This window comes from Festucalex cinctus, chromosome 10 (genome assembly GCF_051991245.1).
Source record: "Festucalex cinctus isolate MCC-2025b chromosome 10, RoL_Fcin_1.0, whole genome shotgun sequence".
Taxonomy (NCBI): domain Eukaryota; kingdom Metazoa; phylum Chordata; class Actinopteri; order Syngnathiformes; family Syngnathidae; genus Festucalex; species Festucalex cinctus.
Window position 1 is genome coordinate 1,787,793 of NC_135420.1, and position 24,761 is coordinate 1,812,553.

The following is a 24,761-nucleotide window of genomic DNA, read 5'->3' on the forward strand; positions in this document are numbered from 1 at the left end:
GGTGGCAAGGATGTCCATACCCGGGTTGTACCGGTGAAGGACATGTAGTCGGCGACCACAAAAGACATTGGTCGCTACGTGGATGTCCTAGTTTTAACGAGGCAAATCCATGTCAGTATAAATCACCAAGATGGAAGGAATTGGTGAGAAAGTGTAGAAAGGCCCCTCATTCCGTTTTTCCCCAGGAGGAACAGATGGAGATGGGTAAAGTATTGGAAACTCCAGCCGCGAAGTCAAAGGCGGAATGGAGGGAAGGGCCAGACATGATGAAGATAAGTGGTCAAAAGATCAAAAAAGCTAGGAAAATTGATTATCAATAAATTAAGAAGAGAAAAAAAAAAAAAACCGCCTATTTTAAAAGAAAATAAGTTTTTGTAAAAAGATAAGATAATTGTGTAATGAAGGCCAACCCCCAAGAAAAGGAGGAGGAGCTAATGAGATGTTAAAACGCAACAGTCCTTAAAGGACAAGACCAAAAGAAGAAAGCATGAAACGGAGCTACGAGATGGAGGAAGAGCAAGGTTGTAGCAAGCTAGTAATACTAGAGCTAAGCTCTAGTACTAAGCTAGAAGACCCACCGGACACAGTTGATGAACAACCTAAAGCTATTAACCGCCAGCGACAAAATTGGAGGTATGGAAAGGTTTTGATAACTATCAAACTTTGTTTTATGGTAATATTTTTGATATATTATTTGATGAGACAAAAATCTAGCATCGCTAGCACAGCCCCGATCAATCCCCTCGACCTGGTAGAAATACGACATGGCACCACTAAAGTAACCAACCAGACGTGTTGGAAGGTGGAGGTGAAGCATGTTTGTGAGGAATGGAGAAGGAAGAAGGGAAAGAATAGGGGAGCCTGCGGTGCCGGAGAGGAAAAACCCTGTGGGGTAGAATGGAGAAGGGAGAAGATAGCAGTAATAAATTCCTATCTTCACACCTTTAACAGCACATATTATAATGAAACCCTAGAGGTCTTGAGAAGAAGTATTATATATCCTGCAAAATCAAAAAGCAAGTGTGCACATCCAGTGATTTTACGAGTTGATAACACAACAAGCGACTTTACAGTCAATATTACCTTGTTATGTCTGGAGAAGCAAGAACAAAGAATCATCAGAAAGAACTGGGTCCAGATCGGGAAGGAAGAACCTGCTTGGTACTTCAACGAATATTGTGCAAGACTGCCAGATGCAACAGGTGGATACTGGCTGAAGACAGACCATGACGCCCCTGACTTTACCTACCCGGCGGCCCCACGGAATGACACTTGTACCGAATTTCGCCCGGCATGGGAACGATGTTGGAACTGTATAACCTTTCGGTGCGAGGAGCCAGGGACCAACGGGACCACAGATTACTTGCCAGGTACTCCTACTCCATCATCAGGTAGGTCACCTAAATTTCTTAAATTACGTCGGTTTGCAAAATTTAAAAAGCCTGTACCAATATCACAGAAAAAATTAGTAATAACGCGACGGCCAGGATGCAAGTTAATGTTAGAAAAGGCCCAGTCGTATAATAATAGCCATTGTGATTGGAATATGATGAAATATTGTTTTGAGCCCTATCATATGTTTTGTTATGCAGATGAGGGTAATAGAATTATACTCTCCGATATAGGGCTTAGGGGTGATGTAAATTTAATCCTGAGTCCCTTTATTAGATTATATGCCGGAAATGTATTAGATCAAAAGAAAATAGAAGTGAAACATGAAGTATGGCTAAATGATTCCTTTCCATGGATATGGAAAAGAGATACATATATATTGAAATCAACCTTTAATAAAACTTTGGGAATAAATGTGTTAAAAGTAGTATGGGCACGGATGTGGGCTCAACGTATGCCTACACCGGATGATTTATATAATGTCCCAAAAGGGGATTTTGATAAAATTGACCAATGTGTAGCATTGAGAATGTATAACAGATTGCATAGGAAGGAGTGGATAAGTGGAATTTCACCACGATGCCCCTTGGTGGAGACAGGAACGCCACCTTTGACTCATTGGATATATAACTGTACAGGGTTGAACACAAACCTAACGATTAAAGGAGTGCTCCAAGCATGGAAAGAAGGGCACACGAGAGATGAGAGTAAGACGTGGTGGGGGCTCAATAAAGATGAGATGGTTCAGGATGTGATACCTTGCTTAGGAGAGTCGGAGAATTATTGGGTTAAATATCAATATATGGCGACGGTGTATTCTAAAGAGAACGATATTTGGCCTGACATTGAAAGACCAGCCTTATATGCTAATCCAAGACCATGGGAAATGTTGTGTAAGGGGGGAGAGTCCGTGAAAAATTTTAATGAATGCACAATTGTATTAGCACGTATACCCTGTTATAAAGTCTCCCGATTTCAGAATTTTTGTAATGTACGTTATCGCGATGAGAATTATGCCAACTATGAGGGGGCAGTATGGATCAAGGATAATAGTAATCAATGGATCCGGAGTCAAGCTGCAGGTAGAGAATATTGTACGCGATGGGACAAAGATCATGACTTATCCAAAATGGTAGGATTAAGAATGATCCCCAAGCCTCCTGACTCTATTATGCAGATCTTAGAAGGTCACGCATTTAGGAAGACCCTTTGTAAAGGGGATATAGTTACAGGGTTTGATTGGCTGGGATTTAATAAGATTTATGGCCCTGGCACATGCCACGAACCTGCTGAAAGATGGCTGCATTGTGGACACAGTGACGAATATGATCATAAGGGGGAACATGTATGTACTTGGTATGAGAGGATAGGATTGGCGATAAAAGGTGTAGTAAAAACTGTGGCCACTACAGCCGTGGAAGTTGTAGAAGATGTAGCGGAGACGGCGGTTACTGGGATAAGTACATGGCTGTATGGTTTATTATATGATGTAGGAGTATGGTTCCTGCTAGTGTCAGGAATTGTCCTGTCAGCAGTTATAGCTGTTGCAGTTATCAAAAGAGGGACCTTGGCATTATCTACCCACCAAAATGATAAAGAGAAAACCTCAACAAATAAGGTTAAAGCTCAGTTATTGGCCAGCTGCAGAAAAAATGGGGGGGCCGACTAAGGGGAAATTATTGAGAAGTGAAGATGGGCTTCAGAAAAGGGCGGGATCGACCCAATTATAAATAAGACGCCCTAGCCCTGACTTCCTCACTTCTCACTGAAATCTTTTGGCGGAACAGTAACCAACAACTAACCATGGCTTGTAATGCTTTGGGTAAAGGTATCATTGGAAGACCAGGCGCCCTTCATAACGTGAGTAATGAAGTGGAATATTGGATAAATTTTATAATATGTTTTTTTTATTGTTGTGTCGGATATAGCGAACAACTAAATTAATAGTGTGGGGAATAATTTTAATTCTCCTTTGGTTATGTCTGGTCGACCACTTGGTTTTAGTAATTTGGGTTTTTATCTATGTATTTTTTTTACTCTCCCGCCAAGAGGTTCCGCTACTCGGAAGAGCGACCACACCCTCGCTCTCCCGTAGTAGAGGTGTTCCGCATTGATGGAGTAGATGCGGATGGAAACTTAGACCAAGATCAGAATGTATATATTGGGAGCCGCAATATTTTAGGTTTCCCCCAGGACTAAGAATTGTCAAATTTTGGATGTGTGTTTAACAGGATAACCAGGATAAGCCGCGGTGTGTCTTCTGTGGAAGTGATCTCCTCACATCCGCTTGGGTGGTGGGGGATGCTTACTACGGACATTGTTGTTATCCGTTGCCCGCAGTGGATGAGGGTAGAGAAATGTGGCTCATACCAGACGGGCTTTTTCTAAATTTCGTCAGTGATTTTTTCATTGATATCCAGTGTGGTTCCTGGATATGGCCTGGCTTTGCTGACCTCGCGGGCTCAAGTAAGTTGGAAGGTTTGGTTCAAAGTCGCTTGAAAGAGATACGTTATTATTTTAACGTTGAGGGTGAATTTATCGGGGGAACTTTCCCTTTAATGCGCATGATATGGCGCCTGCCTGACGGTGCTCGGCGCTTGACATTCAACACCTTGGCTGGCTTCTGTGTAGCCGCCACTCCTTTGAGACAGGTCGGATCCAATCGGGATGAGTGGCCCTACGAGCCTGTAACGCCCTCCTCGCCCTTCCTGGACCGGGTTGACGAGCCTGGGGAACCCAGAGCCGCCCGACAGGATGTTCCAGTTGGTAAGGTTGTGCCACTGTTGAGATCACCCTCCCCCACGGTTACATCGACCACTGATGACCTGGAGGGTGTGCAAGGCGAGGATGGGGGTGGAACGGGGTCATCTCCCTCCCTGATGATAGGTGAACTGGGCCTGTGGTCTCCTCTTACTGATCCTCCGTCCGACTCCTTGCCTTCTGAATCCCCGGTGTCTCCGTTGCCGGATGACACAAGGGGGTTGAATGCAGGTGACTGGTTGGAGCTGGGAGCTTTTGCGGTTGATCAGTTTGGACACCATTGATCTCTAGGAGGGGGTGTTGAATTGAGTAGATTGAGTAGGGTCAGATGAAACGCCATGTCATGTAAAATGAGATAACAAATTAATGTGCTAGACTCAATTCTTAGTTAGAGACCAATAGGTGTCTATAGGATTGATAAATATTCTTTGGCCTCTGGGTGTAGTTCCTCAAAGTAACCACCAGATGCCGCCAAACCTGTACAACTAAGCCACCCACTCAGCATTGCCCGGACATTCCATATAAGATACAAATTGAGTGTAAATAAATGATATCCTGAATTAAGTAATAATACACAACACAATCTATATTCGACAATTTTTAACCTGATTTTTGGATCAATGTTTGTAGCACATTGAAAGCCAACTATGAAGTTTTGCTGTCTTTTCTTTTTTTTTCTTTTCTTTTATTTATAAGTGATACTGTCTTTTATCGCTGATAATATTGCTGTAACTGCATTGAAAAGATTAACTGTATGAATTGTTTCTCAACATGACATACAAGATGTGCAACAGAGATTAGAATTAACCTGTTAAGTTCAAGCTGAGAGAATTTGGGATTTAACATGTCATGTATATACATGTTATTCATGCTTGCTTAATTAATATATCTATGATGTTATTTATTTTAACGTTTATCATTGTCGAATAGAGCTGAAGACCTTTGACATATGTTTATGACACATGTGTAAAGTATGTATGACTCATATTTTCATTCAACGTTGTGTGTCCATGACTCAATTGTAAAGAATCTATGACTCATCTTCATGGCTCGTCTGTGGAAAATTACTGAGAATGAGTCCCAACAAGTGCGCTTTGATATGAGGAGGCGGAAGGACATTCACCGGAAGAAGTCAGTGATATGACCCAAGGGGATAAAAAGCCGTCACCAGCTGGGATCGACGCCCTTTACCCTGCGATCTGGTCTGGATGGAGAGTATTTCTGAAGATGGATTTATGCCTGTTTGAGGACTTATGATTTTTTTTCCGAAGGACTTGGACTAGCCGTGAATGGAATTTTTCTTCACTGATTGGTAATGTACAAATCTTTTAGCAATAATGATGTATAATAGGAAGATATGAATGACTAATCGCGTGTTAGGGTAGGGGCCATTTAATACACTCTCATATCTTCAAATTATTTTTGCCAAAAACATCTTATTGTCAATCAGGTCTTAAGCTTTTCCGAGAAATGATCAATCTTAGAAAGCTTATTGTAAAAGGTTATATTATTCTTGATCTCCTGTTTTTATTTTATTTTATTTTATTTTTATTGACTTAAGGTTTTATCATTAAATGTGATTTTTATGATTTATATTGGTTATCTTATTATTGTCAATAAAATTGTTTCAAAGATAATTTTTGAATCAATCATTTTATTGTTTTGTTTTAATCTTTATTTTATTTAGTTTTGGTTTTATTCCTTTTGGACGTTTTATAAGTCCGAGGTCATTTTATGAGACCAAATAAAATGATTGAAAAACTAATTGTGATTTAATTAGTTTGTTTGGGTTGTTTTAACTTTTATTTTATTTATTTTTGGACGTTCTATAAGTCCAAGGTCGTTTTATAAGACCTTATTATTTGTCTTTGATTTTATTTTTATTTTTGGACGTTTTATAAGTCCAAATAAAATGATTGAAAAACTAATTGTGATTTAATTAGTTTATTTGTTTGTTTTAACTTTTATTTTATTTATTTTTGGACATTTTATGAGTCCAAGGTCATTTTATAAGGCCAAATAAAATAACTGAAAAACCAGTTGTGAATTAATTATTTTATTTGTTTCTTTTTAATTTTTATTTTATTTTTTTGTTGGACATTTTATAAGTCCGAGGCCGTTTTATAAGACCTTATTATATGTCTTTGATTTTATTTTATTTCTTTTGGACATTTTATAAGTCCGCATCAATATTATTTTTTCCCTCTTCGAGGAGGACAACAGCAACGGACGTTTGGAAAAAGGTAAGTGCACTCGAATAACATCTAATGAGTGTCTCCATCTGTATTAATAAAGTCAAATACTCCAGCTTGATATGTAACAAATCCGTATGATTCTAACAAGGATTATTAAATGACTAGGTCAATAACAAATGCAAACAACTTAGAAAAGTGGAGCTGCCAATTTAAGTGAGGTGTTCAGATTATCATTCCTGGGCTCTGTGTGTGTGGTTACTCACTCAGGATTGATAGGAGGATGAAAACGGATTGGCCTCATGATAAGAAGACAGTGAACAAACCTAGGTGAATCCACTTTGATATATCGGCTTATCTAATTCCCGTCTCCTCACGCTGACGCCTTAGAGCTGGTGAGGAAAAAGGGGAATTTCTAACCCTTTAATTGGAGAGTCGATCAGGACATATTTCCCGATTTAAGTCCTGCGGGTAAGCGGAAGTTGACAGTGTGTACATTACAACAATAACTCTTGTGTTAAGAGTACTTAATGAAAATGCTACCGTGCTGTACTGTCTCAAAGCTTAAAAAAGAAAGTGGATTCGCATGCTGATACTGTACGGACGTAAAAAAAATAACATGGGCCGCTCATGCTGAAGTGAGCACTATTATCTTCTTTTACAGCAAACATAGCACTGTGTGGCGTGCGTTTGTTTTATTAAGTATAAAATAAGTGTGGGAGAAGCTCTAAATGCATATTTGCTGCTTGGGGAGAAAGTTGCAGGTTATGCTCAGCAACACGGCGAGCCTGCTCAAAGGAGCAATCGTCTTTTCCATGTGCGCTGCAGAACTGAGAGCTTTAAGAGATGTTTTATTCCAGCTGCTATCCATTTTTATAATAATTAGTAGTGATGTAAACTGTCGGGTTCTTACATATTGAGTACTTTAGAGATGTCTTTTTGTTGTCTATTTTCCTGGTGCTTCTGATGGACAACAAAATTTCCCCTTAGGGGGATTAATACATAAATAAAAAAATAAATTAAGTAAGTATCTATTTATCTATCTATCTATCTATCTATCTATCTACTCAGTAAGAATGTGTATATAAATTTTCTCTCATAAGGTTTTTTTTTTCTGAATGCTCCTGCCCCAAGTGGAGGAGTTCAAGTATCTTGAGGGCTTGTTCACGAGTGAGGGCAGGATGGAGCGGGAGATCGAAAGGCGGATTGGTGCAGCGTCTGCAGTGATGCGGACTCTGTATCGGTCCGTCGTGGTGAAGAAAGAGCTGAGCCAAAAGGCGAAGCTCTCGATTTACCGGTCGAGCTACGTTCCAAACCTCACCTATGGTCACGAGCTGTGGATCATGACCGAAAGAACGAGATCCCGGATACAAGCGGACGAAATCAGTTTCCTCCGTAGGGTGTCCGGGCTATCCCTTAGAGATAGGGTGAGAAGCTCGGTCATCCAGGAGGGACTCAAAGCCGAGCCGCTGCTCCTCCGCGTTGAGAGGAGCCAGCTGAGGCGGCTTGGGCATCTGGTTCAGATGCCTCCCTGGGGAGGTGTTCCGGGCATGTCCCACCGGCAGGAGGCCCCGGGGACGACCCAGGACACGCTGGAGAGACTATGTCTCTCGGCTGGCCTGGGAACGCCTTGGGATCCCGCCGGCGGAGCTGATTGAAGTGGCTGGGGAGAGGGAGGTTTGGGTTTCACTCCTAAAGCTGCTGCCCCTGCGACCCGAACTCGGATAAGCGGTATAAGATGGATATATATATATATATATACACATATTCCATAAAACTATGTCTTCGTTCATTCAGGGATAGATTTGATTATTTGTTTCCACTTGGCAACCGTTTCTACTGACACTAAGCTTTTGAATGAGCCTCTTTTTACATGGTTCATACTATGAATTTTGACATTTTATGTCTTTTCCAGCGAAAGACAATTCAAACTAGAGCTGCGAGCAGCTATTCATACATGTATAGTTTTTATTTATCCTTTTATTTTAGATGCCCTCTATGGACAATAAAAGCAATATTGTCCTAAGAGAAGATTTAACGAGAGCTGTGAGCAGCTATAAAGGGCCCTCGCAGCCCGGGCCACGTTGGGCAACTTGCACGTTGGGGTACTGGCATGTTGGGGCACTGGCATATTGAGGGCAGACTTTCCTTGAAAATGGCATGATAAACCTTTACAATGTTTTTTTGGGGTTTTTTTTTGTGTGTCAAGCTCAATGGGTTTTGGTGATTGTTAAGATCTGCAAAAATCAGCGTCCTTGTTTATTTTTAGGCAATGAGTTGCCCTGATTGGTGTTTTTTGTTAAAGTATATATACACACATCATCGCTCGTACTCATTGCACAATGTTGCTTTTATTGTCCATAGAGGCCTATCAAAAAAATTAAAATAAAAAATAAAAAAAGTACATACATTTGGATCGATCTGATACCAGTGAACATTTTGAGTGGTGGAAGGTAAAAGAATATTCATTAATGACTTCGTTATCACACTTAAAATGTGTTTGCAATCTTTGTAAAAAATACCGTAAGTGGGGTCTTTATTATTATTTTTTTACCTCAATCGCTAGGCGCTGTATTTGTAACTGAATGTTGTTGTAGAGATACCTTCAGGCCTTGACTATAAATATACATGTCAAGTTTGGGATTTTTTGGAGCACGTACCGGGGAGTTATTAAGCATATCCTTCATTCACGATATTGCTATTATTCCCCATAGAGGCTATTAAAAATAAATACAAAAATAAAAAGTACGTATGTTTGGATAGGTCTTGTGCCAGTGAACATTTTGAATGAGACGGCCTCATTGATTTGTAACTGTTTTATATAATTTTTATGTGATTGTAAGCGAAACTTTTATTTGTAACTGTAATGAAAACTGTTTTGCTGCCTCTTGGCCAGGACTCCCTTGAAAAAGAGGTTCTTAATCTCAACGGGACTATCCTGCTTAAATAAAGGTTAAATAAAAAATAAAAAAAAAGTTAAAGAATATTGATAAATTACTTAGTTATCACACTTACAATGAGTTTACATTTTTTGTACAAAATACCGTATGTGGGGTATTTTTTTTTAAGCCTCAAGGGCTTGGTGGCGCTGCATATATAACTGAATGTTGTCATAGAGATACATTCAGGCCTTGACGATAAACAAACATATCAAGTTTAGGATTTTTTTTAAGCATGTACCGGGGAGTTGTTAAGCATATCGTTTTTCATTTTGAAACCAGTTTACAATTTTTGTAAAAATAATGTAAGTGGGGTATTTTTTTGTTATGCCTCAAGAGCTAGGTGGCGCTGCATATAGAACTGAATGTTGTCATAGAGATACTTTCAGGCCTTGACTATAAACATACCTGTCAAATTTGGAATTTTTTGGAGCATATACCGGGGAGTTATTAAGCATATCCTTTTTCATTGCGAAACACAAAATTTGATGCACCGCCCTCATCATATAGTATTTCGAAAAATCAATATTTCTCCCCCTGTCGTTGGCTCAGGTCTTGACATGGTCCAGGTCAAGTCTGAAGTCAGTCGGATGAAACGTGTAGGAGAAGAGGGCAAAAGTATGCCCGCTGAAAATGTGCAAAAATCGTAAAAAATGGGACATTCAAAAATTCGTAGGTCACTTGCTGTTCATTTTAGCACATGGGTCCAAGAGACTTTTTTTGTAGGTCCTGGGCTCCCTCATACACCTAAAAATTTTCGTAGATCTTGCTTAAACGTACAACCGGGGCTGCTTCGTAAAAAAATTCTAGGGGGCGCTATTGAGTCACTTTTGTAAAAATAGCACAATCCACGATAAAATATTGCTCATTTTGCCAGGCTATATGTGTGTGCCAAGTTTCATGTGTTTCTGTGCAGGTTTAGGCCCTCAAAATTGGCGTTGTTTTCTTGGCGAACAGCGCTTAGCCACGCCCACAGCGATTCGCGAAAACTCACAAACTTCGTGTTGTGACATCATGAAGGCCGAAACCCTCCTCTGAGCAAATATGAGGTAGGTCCAGTTAACGTGATTGGAGAAAAACATTGAAGAAAAATCGTAAGAAAAAAAATATAGGTGGCGCTATCAGTAAGATGAAATATAAGTTCGTATATGTCTTAAGGGCTGGACTCTCATCAAATGTGTGAAATTTTGAGAAGATAGGATCATCTGGGTCAAGTTAAAGCAGCTTTTATTGTCACGAAAAATCTTCAGACTTTGCGGCACCGTAACGGCCACGGCCTTTGACGTAAAGTTACAATATTCGGTGTGGGGCATGATCAACATGTTAAGGCGTTTCTGGCCAATTTTCAGCTGGATCCCTTCAACGAACTCGGAACAGTAGCTAAAAACGTAAAGTATGACATTTATTGTCACCACTAGGTGGCGCTACACGTATAACTGCATTTTCTTAAATAGATGTTTTCATGCCGTGACTATTAAGTTGTATGAGAAGTTTGAGATTTTTTGGAGCTTGAACATGGGAGTTATTAAGCATTTGCTCTTTCTGGACAAATGAAATTTTAAAGGCAATATTTGATGCCCCGCCCCCGTCATATAGTATTTCGAAAAGTCAAGATTTTTTTGCCCAGTTGTTGTCTCAGGTCTTGAGATGATACATGGCAAGTTTGAAGTTAATTGGATGAAAAATGTTTGCAAAGGGGGAAAAAGCATGACCACAGTGAATATGCCAAAATGGGCCAAAATTGGACATTGAAAAATTCATAGCTCACTTCCTGTACATTTTAGCTACATGGTCCCAATTGACTTTTTGTACGTCCCGGGGGTGCTACACGTGCCTACCAATTTTCGTAGCTCTGGCAGGTCAAACCTGCCGGGATTGGTTTTTATTTCTACGCTAGGGGGCGCTATAGAGTCGCATTATAACTTCATAATATCAAATTTTTCGCCGGGCCTGAAGAGTGTGCGAAGTTTGGTGAGTTTTCGTAAATATTTAGGTTCTCAAAAATGCGATTGTTTACAGATAATAATAATAATAATAATAATAATAATAATAAAATAATAATAATAATAATTCAAACGAAAAACAATAGGTACCTCGCAGAGGTCGCTTCTCGGGCCCTAATTATCTTACAGTTTGAAGTTTTGATACCAGCTCAAATAGTCTCAAAAACAGTAGCATTTGAAAATGGAATGGTGTCATATAATAGTACTGTTTTTAACAAAATAACAAAAAACAAAAAAACTTGTGTTCCTTGTTGAAAATTGACTCAGAAAAAAAAAACAACAACAACATTTCACCCCAAATCACTGACCATGTTTCACAGTTCTCTCTTCCATATTTGTTCTCTCTTCATCTGAAAACCCCCAAAAACTGAGGATGCAGTCTTGGAATGGCGGAACTTTGAATTCAGTTCGAAAATCCTCCACTCCTGCATGGAATGACCTGATTTTGTGGAAAATGAAGAGGACAAGTTTACTGGCAAAATTGTTATTCTTCGTTATGAGTAGGTTTGTTTTTAGACTTGTAACTTAAAACACAGTTCTCATAACATTACTAAAATACTTACTAAATAACACACGACCCACACTGAACAAAAATTATCAAATTAAACTTTAAAATGTTCAGCTCGTCCCAACCACAAATTAGCAGAGGTGGGCGCGTCAATGAATTTTGAGCATCCGTCATTCGGTAATCGTCAACAGTCATGACACGCTTCCGTCATCGTATATCCGTCAATATCTCAAGTTGAACGGCATTTCATCATCAAACCGTCATTCATCATTCCCTCAGCGAAAAGGGTGCCCACCATGTTTTAAAGGTCTCCACCATGGTATCTGTCATTGACGGAATGCCCACCAGCATTGACGGAGGGACGGACCTTCCGTCAGGAATGCCCACTTTTTGTCAGGCTCGCATTAAACTCAATGTGTGAGGTATTATTGACACCTATTAGCAAATACAGCGCACTGCATACGCTTCCAAAGTCACTGTTTGTGACACCACTTACTGTTATGGTTTCATGAAATAAAATTCCAAACATTCAAAATACTGGCAGGAACATATCCAAGTAAAATGCAGGGTTTATAATTGTGAAGAAGTAAGAGTCATTGTGTATTTTAGACATGGTTTCAATTGAAGTGCAGTGTGTTGTGTCAAATGGAGATCACTGATTGGCTATTTAGCTCGAAAATGAAAATCCTTCCTCCGGGTGAGTTCCGCTGGCCGACGACGTCACGTCTCAGGCATTATACCCCATTAAAGGGATTATACCACGGTATTTTAAGCCCTTCCAACAGTTAATTATAGGCATATAATGATTAAATCTTACCTTTGACACCATGGCGATGGAATCTTTATTGAAATATTGGGTGTTTAGTGGTTAGTTTTCTAACGCAGAAGTAAAACGTCCGGTTCAGTAAAACCCTTTCTCTCCCTGTGTATTTGCAGCGCCCCCGGTGACACCACTGCAGTCTGCTGTTTTAGTGTTTAAGCACTCCTCTGAGTACACAATGCAACTTGACGCAAGCCAATTCTTCAATAAACATTTGAAACAAAACGGCTCCTTGCCACAAGAAATTGTGGAGTGTGAGGGGAGGGCAGAAGAAGAGAGAGGGCAAAAAAATAAATAAACTTGGGCTGGTTTCGAACCAGGGACTTCCTGTTCGCTATATAAATAAAGTTGACTTGGCTTGACTTACAGAGCGAGCACACTAACCACTACACTATTCGTTCAGTTAAGTTCAACAGTACAAAAGTTATAAGTGTAGTTCTATTTCGTCCCTCCCGACCGCCAGGTGGCGGTGCTGTAACCAGCACGGAATTCCCCTTGTCGCGTCAGCGTCATCGAGTAAGAATGACAAAATATGCCTGTCAATGGGTCCGGCCGACGTAATCCCGTGTATAAAAGGGAACGTCGCCAGAACACTTCCTCTTTAACCTTTCTCGCACAGCGTTATACGCTCCGTCCGTCGCGAGTAGCCTGTGATCTGGTTGATCGGGGCTGCGGGTGTTCTCGCCCCCCTTGGCTGCTACGGTTCAGTGCATTTTCTCTTTGGTTATTTGTATGGATAGACTGAAGCTCTCCTGCGGGATTTCTCCACTTCTGCCACCTCTCGACTGTGTACAGCTTCAAGCGGGGGCGCGTATGAGCTAAGTTAACATCTTGAGTTAACATCTGAAAGCCGTTTGGATTGCTTTGTTTATGACTTGCGGGTGACGATACGGTTGAGAGTATCCTCTCCTAGCTTGTTTTACTGGCGGTGGGAGTGTGTAGTTTCAGGCTGACACAACTCGCTTGTCGGGAGCACCAGCTGCTTTGATGTTTTTGGCAAGCTAAGGTGCTGTTTATCAAGTCATTTAGCGAATCCTTATTCGCTGTGTCGGTGCCCTCGCTTCACGGAGCCGACACGCCACGCGGAGTTTCGGTACATAAACCACGCACCTGACTCTTCCATCGCGGGGGGTTGTTCCCTCCTCACGGTGTCTGCCGCCATCGTTGTGGGGAGCTCTGTTTGATTCCGTTGGTGGCGGGGCGGGTCTCGCCTCCTATCCCAGACGAAGGAAGCAACATTTCGACGCGCACTCACTGACTGCGTGTCGAGTGGAGGCGGCTGTGGAGGACGTCACTCGCTGTAAACACTGGAAGTTCCTTCCTGCCGGAAGGAGGACTGCTGCCTCGACGGTCGCTCAGGGGCTGACACGGCAACCGATGCTTTCGATATCGTGCTGCCTTTTACTGTTCTGAAAAGAGCTTGCCAGGGACGGTAAGGCATTTTCGTCTCCTCTTCTAAATTTTGGCGCCACGCTACTCAGCGGATGGCTGGGAGTTGACACCGCCTTGATGTTTGCGGTTTGCGGCATTGGTTATCGTGCACTCTGCTAGCTTGTGCCAGCACAACCTGAGTTGTGGCCTACGTGGTGTGTCAGGAACCCGTTGTTTAGATTTGCGGTAGCTGAGGGTTAGCATGGTGTCCCGACACCCGCCTAGGTTGCGGTGTCGCACCCGATGCTGTTGCTTCCGTTGTGTACGGGCATGTAGTTGGGAGACGTATTGATATCCCCCTGCTGCGATTGCAGGATTTCACCATGCGGGCTGGCGGAGACCGTACGAATGATTTCGTATCCTCTCCTAGCTTGGATTGTCTCACTATTTCGGCTTTGATGCGCTTGGCTAGGTGAGGTACCGTGGGTCATACCAACTGCATACCAACATACCAACTTATGACGGCACAAACGCCTACTTAGGGCCGCTGTGTGATGCGCTTCGCCCCCGAACGGACTCGGCCGCTATCAAAGCGCAGGGTTTCGCTTTATTCCGTTAACGACACGAAAATAGCAGCAGATTGACTAGACATGGCGTTATGGAGGACGCCGCCGTAGCGGCGCCTTGGAGGATGAAATGGACTGCTGTCCTAGTGGGAGCGCCGCATTTCCGCTGCGGTGGCCGCTCATTTACCGGCAGCGGCTGTTGCCGGTTACATGGCGCTTTCAGCTGGTGGCGTCGCCAGGGGCGGTCATCGGTGGGGGGGCATTGGTTCACTGCCCCGCGCAGACCGATCATGGCACCAGTCTGCTTCTCCTGCCCCAGCCCATCAAAGTGAAGGGCATCAGCTGCCTTGATGTTGTGTGCTAGTCGGGATGTTGTTTGCCATACCAACTGCTAGCTTAGGACGGCACAAACGACCACATGCATGCATGTCTGTTTGATTGCTTTTGGGTCTCATTTTGTTTGACCTGTAAGGGGGCAAGGGCGAGGCCAGGGCCCGCCTCCATCTCCCACATTGGGTCTGCCGCTCTTCACACAAAGTCTGCCGCGCTCCATGCACGGAGCTTCAGTGCCATTGTCAACTTTTGGCGGCACAAGCGACCAAGTGCATGTTCAATTGATTGATTTGTGGTTTTGTTTTGTTCGGACTGCAAAGTGGCTGGGAGCGAGTCTGTTGAGGATGAGGCTAGGTGCAGCCTCCTCTCCCACACAGCGTCGGCCGCTCTCCACACGGGGTCTACCGCTCTCCATACGCGGCTCTTCGTCTGCATGCACGGAACTTGTTTGTCTTGTACTATTGGTGACGGGGCTGGTGGCCGCCCCTTCTCCCCCACGGAGTCAGCCGCTCTACACGGAGTCTACGGTTCTCCATGTGCGGATCTTCGTTTTGTTCCGCGGGGGAAGGAGCTAGGTGCAGCCTCCTCTCCCGCACGAAGTCTGCCGTGATCAACGTGACTTCTGTCGTTGTCCGTGCGCGGAGCTTGGTTTTGTTCAGTTGGTGACGAGACTGGTTACTGCCTCCTCTCCCTCACGAGTTCGGCCACTCTCTACGGGAATTCGGCCGCCTACACGGAGTCTGCCGCCTTCACTGCGCAGGGCTTCGTTGTGGTTTCGTGTGTGATGGGTCTGGTTGCTGCCTCCTTTCCCGCATGGAATCTGCTGCTCCCTACACGACGTCTGCCGCCCTCGCTGCGTAGAGCTTCACTTTGCTACCGTTAGGGACGGAGCGGGTTGCCGCCTCCTCTCCTATACGACGATAGCAGCCAGTTGACGGTGTACACTCCCTGTACGTAGATTGATGGCTGCTATGGGGGATGCCGCTGGATGTCAGCACTATGTCAGCCCTTCTGATCCATAGATGGCCGCGCCGACCGCTGTCTTGACTGTCGTGCAGTGATGTCGGAAGTCCGTCCTCCTGCCTCGACGGCAGCTGATGTTGCTCCTGGGAAGGAAGCACCATCCCCGGTGGAGCCAGGACCCGACCACCTGGGGGGGCAGGGCACACCGCAGATCTGCTTCTCTTGCGGCTCCTGGCCTTGGGAGGGTCAAAGGAATGTTCGGGCTGATTATAACTTTTCGTTGCAATTTTGCAACTTGGTGGCGACTGGGAGGGTGGAATAAGCTCATTGGGGTGATCAAACCCCTTCCGCTTGTCAGGCCTCTGCGGAGACGTCATTCGCGGCAGGGGTGGCCGTGCCGGATGCAACCCGCTGGTTGCCATCCCATGTGGACGATGTCGCCGAGGTGTCGTCTCCATTGCGGTCTCAGGAATTTCTTCTCCGTTTGGTGCCGCTGGTGACGGGGCGGTTCTCGCCTCCTACTCCCAGACAAAGGTAGCAGTAGATCGACGCGTACTCACTGACTGCGTATCACTTCAGGGCTGCTATGGCTTCTCCAGTTGATGCCGTTGGTAACGGCGCAGTTCTCGCCTCCTGTCCCAGACGGTGTTGGCAGCGTACCGCCGCGCACTCACTTACTGCGCGCCGACTGAGGGCAGCTAAGGAGTCTCCGTTTGATCCCGTTGGTGGCGGGGGCGGTTTGCGCCTCCTATCCCGGACGGAGATAGCGGCATACCGGCGCGCACTCACTGGCTGCGCATCGATTGAGGACTGCCATGGATTCTCCATTTTGTCCCGGGGTGCGCGTCGATTTGGGGCTGCTAAAGAGTCTCCGTTTGATCCCGTCGGTGACGGGACGGTTCGAGCCTCCTCTCCCGGACGAAAATAGCAGCATACCGACACGCGCTCACTGGCTGCGCGCCGATTGCAGGCTGCCATGGATTCTCCATTTCATCCCGTGGATGCCTACGTCTGTGGTGCTGCATACGATCGATGGAGTGGTTCACTGTCATTGAGGGGATGGACGTTTTCTTCCTCGTCCCGATTGCGGCTCAGCGCAAGGGACTGCGGGGCTGGCTTTTGGAAAGTCATTGTCTCCCACAGTGTTCACAGGTGTCGCGAAAGCGACTGTCGCTTGGGATGTCGTTGGACGCCACATCCTTTGATGCTTGGCCGATCTCGCAGTGGGGGATGTTGTTCTGCACTTCGTCTCCCTCTTCCGGGCCGACAGGAGGCGGCCTTCTGTCCTTCTCCTGCGACAATGGTGCACGCTAGGGCACCTGACGGCGTTTTTTTTCCCCTGGCCCTGCGGTCACTGCGGCCACTGCAAGGCTGGGTGGTTCGTCTCCACCCGCCGCTGAGTTGGCGTCGGCGTCTCCGAGTGTCTAGTGGCTTTACGGTTGCTCCGTGCGCCACATCATTCGTCAGGATGGTGCATCGTCAGCCCTGTGGATGCAGCGGGAGGTGGTGAGCGACCTGTGGAGTCGCTGCGGCAGGGTGGCTGTCGCTCTCTTGGCTTCTGTGGAGTCCATTCGCTGTCCCCTCTGGTTTGCTCTGCGGGAGCTGCCTCTCCCCGTAATTTGTCTGACCTTTCTGAGGGTCCGTCTGGGGTGCTGTTCGTGGCCCTTTGTGGGCCAGCCCAGTTGAGGTTCACCCTCCACCGAGGTCTCTGCCCCTCCGACCCGGGCTCTCCGCCCGGTTAACGGGTTTGGTGGGTTTGCAGCCCGATTAACGGCGTCTCCGCCTGTGTGTGGGTGTTGGACTGATGAGGGTCGGGACCTGTTGCTGCACTGCCGGCGGTTTGGCCGGCAATCTGTCGTACATAGGAGACGTGCCTCTTCTACACTCAAGCAACGCCTCTCTCAATGGATCGGAAATGTGATTTGACAATTTTACAGTCTCTGGTTGGTCCCTTCTGACAACGGTGCGCAGTCACTCTACCAGGGGTGTGTCTGCGTCGTGGGCTGCTCTGAGGGGTGTGCCCTTGGAGGACATCTGTGCGGCTGCCTCTTGGTCGTCGCCCTGCACGTTCTCAAGGTTCTGCGGCTTGGATGTCAACTCTCCTCATCCATGGGACGTGGTTCGGAGTCCTGCGGAGGCCCCGTTGGGGGGTAGTCTTTGCAGGGTTTTCGTGACATCGCTGGTATTCGGCGTTCCGTGCTGGTTACAGCACCGCCACCTGGCGGTCGGGAGGGACGAAATAGAACGAAAGTTACGAATGTAACTACGGTTCTATGAGTCCCGAAGGCCTGCCAGCATTGCTTGTCACTCAGAACCCTCGTGCTGGTTTGCGCGAGAAAGGTTCTAGAGGATGTGTTCTGGCGACGTTCCCTTTTATACACGGGATTACGTCGGCCGGAGCCATTGACAGGCATATTTTGTCATTCTTACTCGATGACAAGGGGAATTCCGTGCTGGTCATAGCACCGCCACCTGGCGGTCGTTCGGGACTCATAGAACCGTAGTTACATTCATAACTTTCGTTTACACAAGTGTCAGCCAGAACCTTTCTGGGATTTTAAGTCAGCCAATTGTCATTGAACTTTGGCATTGCAAATGTGAAGGATAATTGATTGCTTTGAATTCATTTGGATGGAATGTTTACTGATACTATCCCATTGGGGTCTCAGAGAAAGTGGGCATGCGTTTAGTCCGCGGAGGCCGTACGGGGGTGTGTCCGTACCTTATGATGTCAAAGATTGCAAACAGCTCGTTTTCTCAGGTTGGGAGGGGCTGGTAACCTCGCAATAGCCAGATTGATATTGTGATTTACTCAAGATGTTTCTCCACAATATCAATCTGGGATTGTTCCACGATCATTTGCTCGGGAAAGGCGGGACATTCTGTACAATACTTTGAGCTGATTGGACGATGCGGCATTGTACACGTTTGTTTTGACCAATCATGGATGAAAATGTCATCTTGTTTCTTGTGGGGTTGGGGAACATGAACATCTTACCAGCTAAAAATGCACGAAGCACCTCTCGCTGTTCAACATTAAACAAGGAAATGGTGAGCAATTCTGCAAGAACAGATTTTAATTGTAGTGTCCATTCGTCCATGTTAGGGTTGTTTGCCCCGGCGTCGGTGTTGGCTTCCTGGTTTCATCACAGCTGCATGTCCCACCTCAAACATAATGTCGCTCTGTGAGTGGTCCGAACCACTGGTGGAAATCAACGGGCTCGGTACAAGATGTATTCTCGGGAGTTTGTGAACTCACAAATATCACGAGAATTCATCTCGATATCGTGCTGCCTTTTACTGCCTTTTACTGTGCTGAAAAGAGCTTGCCAGGGAAGGTAAGGCATTTTCGTCTCCTCTTCTAAATTGTGGCGCCACGCTACTCAGTGGATGGCTGGGAGCTGACACCGCCTTGATGTTTGCGGCTTGCGGCATTGGTTATCGTGCACTCTGCTAGCTTGTGCCAGCACAACCTGAGTTGTGGCCTACGTGGTGTGTCAGCAACCCGTTGTTTCGATTTGCGGTAGCTGAGGGTTAGCATGGTGTCCCGACACCCGCCTAGGTTGCGGTGTCGCACCCGATGCTGTTGCTTCCGTTGTGTACGGGCGTGTAGTTGTGAGACGTATTGATATCCCCCTGCCGCGATTGCAGGATTTCACCATGCGGGCTGGCAGAGACCGTACGAATGATTTCGTATCCTCTCCTAGCTTGGATTGTCTCACTATTTCGGCTTTGATGAGCGCATCACTGGCTCGCTGAGGTACCGTGGGTCATACCAACTGCTAGCTTATGACGGCACAAACGTCTACTTAGGGCCGCTGTGTCATGCGCTTCGCCCCCGAACGGACTCGGCCGCTATCAAAGCGCAGGGTTTCGCTTTATTCCGTTAACGACACGAAAATAGCAGCAGATTGACTAGACATGGCGTTATGGAGGACGCCGCCGTAGCGGCGCCTTGGAGAATGAAATGGCCTGCTGTCCTAGTGGGAGCGGCGCATTTCCGCTGCGGTGGCCGCTCATTTACCGGCAGCGGCTGTTGCCGGTTACATGGCGCCTTCAGCTGGTGGCGTCGCCAGGGGCGGTCATCGGTGGGGGGGCATTGGTTCACTGAACCCCGCAGACCGATCATGACACCAGTCTGCTTCTCCTGCCCCGGCCCATCAAAGTGAAGGGCATCAGCTGCCTTGATGTTGTGTGCTAGTCGGGATGTTGTTTGCCATACCAACTGCTAGCTTAGGACGGCACAAACGACCACTTGCATGCATGTCTGTTTGATTGCTTTTGGGTCTTATTTTGTTCGACCTGTAAGTGTCTTTATCTTCATTTGTTTTCTTCTTTTTCTTCTTCTTCGTCGTCGTCTTCTTCTTTTGGCGGATTACCTTATATGGATGCTCAGCAAAAATCTGCACATTCACTATTTATTGGAAGACAGAAATAAAGTAACTTGCTCAAAAATTTCAACCTATACTGCAGCTTCTGGTAATGGAAAGCGTAATTAATTGGAGTGTAAAAATAAAAAAATATATATTAAATTCACTTGGCCAAAGAAGTCAATGGTGACTCGGGGCCATTATCATGGCTTCAGATGGACTGACACAGTCACGTCATGTGGTGGCCACGGGCCATCAGGCCACCGTTAATGTTGACATGGAACCTTTGTCTCCTTAGTAAATAATAAGATAAGGACAATTTGCTGAACTTTTATTTGTGTTTTGATATAATTTTTATCGAAATAGGGAAAAAATGTGCTCCGGCAGGTTACTGGAAGGGAAACAAAATGTAACAACTGATTTGGGTTTCCTTGTCTAACACAGCCAATCACAGAGATTGTCACCATGATCAATTTTCAGAAAAAGCAAAGTGACAAACATCTATTAATATTTAACCATTTAATCAAAATCACTGCTTTTTAAGTGTGTTCCTGCATGCACCATGAATCTTTTGAGCAAGATTGTGTCCATTTAATGCATTTCACTTAATGCAATGACTCTGAGAGTCAGGTTGAAATTAGTGAGTTTTTCAGGTGGGTTTTTTGCATCATGTTTATTGCATAACTTGATTGCATAGTGTTTATTCCCAACTCTGATTGGGACACATTTCAAACGATGAGTGAGCGTCATTGACAAATTTATTGACTCAGTGACAGACTGATGATTACATTGACATACGAAAACCCCCTTCTGTCAATGCTTAGTTCATCAATGTTTTTGAAGTTGGCAAAAAGGGTGACTGTCATTAACGGTTTGACGGAACACCCATCTCTGCAAGTTAGTGTATTAAATATGAAAAAAAAAAAATGAAAAAAAATAATAATTGTGGACTTACTTGTCATTTCTTCGCTCCCAAGCTTTGTATATCCATGACGGAGTCAGTATGGGAATCCCCATAGACACGGCCACCTAAAACAAATTAACATATTAAACAGTGGCTTTGTCTTTATTTATTACATCTCTATTTTCCGGTGCTGTAGGGGGTTGCTGGTTCATATATAACCTTCAGTTATATATGCAGCGCCACCTATCCCTTGAGACATAAAAAAATAAGTAAATAAAAAATACCCCACTTACGGTATTTTTACAAAAATTGTACTCTAAGTGTGATAACTAAGTCATTTATGAATATTATTTTACTTTCCACCACTCAAAAATCTTCACTGGCAATTATTATTTTTTTGATAGCCTCTATGGACAATAAAGGCAACATTGTGCAATGAGTACGAGTGATGATGTGTATATATACTTTTACAAAAAATACCAATCAGGGCAACTCATTGCCTAAAAATAAAAAATGACGATTTTTGCAGATCTTAATCGCCAAAACCCATTGAGCTTGACACAATCATCACACCTGGCAAAAAATAATAATAAAAAATCCAAATGTAAAGGTTTATCATGCCATTTTCAAAGAAATTCTGCTTCCATTGTGCCAGTACCCCAACGTGCAAGTACCCCAACGTGGCCCGGGCTGCGAGGGCCCTTTATAGCTGCTCACAGCTCTCGTTAAATTTGCTCTTAGGACAATATTGCTTTTATTGTCCATAGAGGGCATCTAAAATAAAAAAAATAAATAAAATAAATATACATGTATGAATAGGTCTGAAGCCACTGAACATTTTGAGGGGTCAAAAGTTTCATTTAAAAAAATAATAATAATAATAAAAAATCAGAAATGACTTTGTTATCACACGGTGCCAAACCTTGGGCTCAAATTGAACCAGTGTCGTAAAAGAAATTCAAATTGCCATTTTCCAAAAAAAATGAGTGTTCCAAAAAATTTTGTTTTGATTTATTAACATTCAAGGCCCTAATTTGATCATATTGAATGTTCCAATTTGAATTTGTTTTCTATATTATTGATAGATCATAGTTGTCACCTCCCACATTCCAAAGACATGCATGGCAGGTTAATTGGGCGCTCCAAAATTGTCCCTAGGTGTGATTGTGAGTGTGGATGGTTATTCGTCTCTGTGTGCCCTGCAAATGGCTGGCAACCAGTTCAGGGTGTACCCCGCCTACTGCCCAGAGCCAGCTCAAATAGGCTCCAGCACCCCCCGCAAACCTTGTGAGGAATAAGCGGTCAAGAAAATAAATGAATGAATGAATGAATGAATGAATGAATGAATGAATGTATGAATGTATGAATGTATGTATGGTATGTATGTATGGATGGATGGATGGATGGATGGATGAGTTAGATTTGCTCTTAGGACAATATTGCTTTTATTGTCCATAGAGAGCATCTAAAATAAAAAAATAAATAAAAACTATACATGTATGGATAGGTCTGAAGCCACTGAACATTTTGAGGGGTTGGAAGTAAAAAAATATTCAGAAAAAAGAAACTTAGCACACCTCTAATGTTTGAATAAAGGTCTTTTACTTGCAACACCTTTAAGTGCCCCAGTTCTCACTTTTTTGGAAGTGCTTTGCAGATCCCTCCACTGAAGAGCACCAAAGAGACTTTTTTTTTTTTTTTATTAAATCCAATATTTTTATTAAATCCAATATATCCGAGAAGCACTCATGCATGCTCTGATTGTTTGTAACCAAATCCCAGATTTTAGCAATGTCATGGTATACGAGGATGGCTGCTATAAAATAAACTGCAACGATTCCAGACCAGTGGAGAATTTCAGCACAGTATAAGTAGGGTTATTTAGGGGTGGAAATCTTTGGACACCTCCCGATACAATTATATTGCTGCGATTCGATTATTGATCCAGTTTTAGTTTATGTATTGTGATGCACTGTTTTACAACACTCATTTTTATTCATATGCAATGGATTAAAAAAAACTGAAGGTTCGGATCAGATCATGGATTTGAATCATGGATCAAATAATTTTGCGGATCAGCAAAAAAAAAAAGAGAGAGATAAATAGAACTTTGACTTCCTTTTTTAAAATACTTGTCCCCATTAAATAACAGAATTCAACTCAAACTGTCAAATATGTCCATTTAGAATGTAGGAACACAAGCCATATTTGACATATTCAGATGAATGTTCAGAAAAATAAATGTTTTATAAACAAAATGAGGACGACGTTCTAATGATCTTTTTTTTGTTTCTTTTTTTAAGAAAGAAAAAGACCTCAAACTGCATTTTAAGGCACATGCTCCTCTAAATGGAGAGTGAATGAATCCTATGTTTACATCATTTAAAAAGAGGCAAAGAAAGAAAGCAAAGCCATAGTTGTCGGACTACCGCTACTTTTAAAGCAGCTCGCTGTGCACTCACTGCTAGCAGCAAGCGACTAGCCGCAAAAACCAGATACTTGTGCCGAATCACACGATGGCGGAATAAACTAGTTTCTTAGCACCCTAAATTAGCAATTGGTATGATGTGAGGATGGTGATGTGTTGATGTTGGCGTATAATGGCAATTAAAAACTACGATAAGCCAAAATGTGCAAAAGACAAGTCAAGCTAGCATTCAGCTGGTCACGCCACCATGCAGGCCAACTACAAAAAAAAAGCAGACCTAAAGCAGACCCCGCCCCCTCCCTCTCCCTGGGCCTGGGGCTCCCTCCCCGGCCCGGGCGTCGGGCTCCGGGGGCCGGGCGGGGGTTTGGGGCCTGCCCCGCTCCGGTGGAACTCCTGGCGCCCCGGGCGGGCTCTGGTGGCCGGTGGGCTGTCCGGTGGCCCTGCTGCGCTGGCCCTCTCCGCCTGTTGGGTGCCAGATGGGCGGGTGGGGGGGGGTGGCTGTTGGGGGTCGGGGTGTGTTCGGGGGTTTGGGGGCCGAGGGGTGGCGGGGCCTGGGTCGTGGTGGGTGGCGGGTTTGGGTGGGGTCGTGGGGGGGCGGGGGCTGGGGACCGGTGGGGCACTGTGGGGGCCCGCCAGGCCTCGTTCTGCGGCCTTGGGCTCGGAGGTGTGGGCCGGGGCTGGGGCGGGGGTGTTCCGGGCGTCTGGGTCGGCTCGCCGACCGGTGTCCGCTCGGGTGGCGTGGGGGTGGCCTTGGTGCTGCCGCGGCCTGGGGGATTCCGGGGGGTGTGGGGGGGGGGGGGCGGTGCTCGCTTTGCTGGGCCGCGGTTGACGGCTTCTTTCTTTGGTGGCAGTCCTTATACATGCCAGTTCCATCACACCAGCATCTACTGAAACTCAAACAGAATTCGCCACTCCCTCCCACAGCCCGTTGAATCAGTGGGTGCTGGTGTCTGTGGATCTCACTTTGCTTTATCTATCCCTCCCTCCTTCCTCTCTTATGTTTTTCCTCTGGTCACTTGAGATCTCAATTTATTTGAAGTTTGAGGTTTCTGGGGTTGGTATAAGACTCTGGTTTTGTAACCACGCAGGAGGGGTTTGGTTGGTGCTAGATTTCACTTTGATGGATTGGATGTACTGGTTTCCATGGATCTCACTCTGCCTCATCGATCCTTCCCTCCTTCCTCTCTTTAGTTTTTCCTCCGGACTCTTGAG

General features: G+C 44.8%; 1 protein-coding gene across 3 annotated transcripts in view; it reads right to left on the reverse strand.

The window, feature by feature from the left end:
* Positions 1-24,761, reverse strand: part of ect2 (epithelial cell transforming 2) — a 334,206-nt gene that overhangs the window by 197,459 nt on the left and 111,986 nt on the right. For all 3 annotated transcript variants that reach the window (XM_077534330.1, XM_077534329.1, XM_077534331.1), the window contains exons 8-9: positions 21,173-21,246; positions 11,595-11,725 (exon numbers count right to left, since the gene is read on the reverse strand). In XM_077534330.1, the coding sequence (XP_077390456.1) occupies positions 11,595-11,725; positions 21,173-21,246 (205 nt within the window). The remainder of the gene's footprint in view (positions 1-11,594; positions 11,726-21,172; positions 21,247-24,761) is intronic.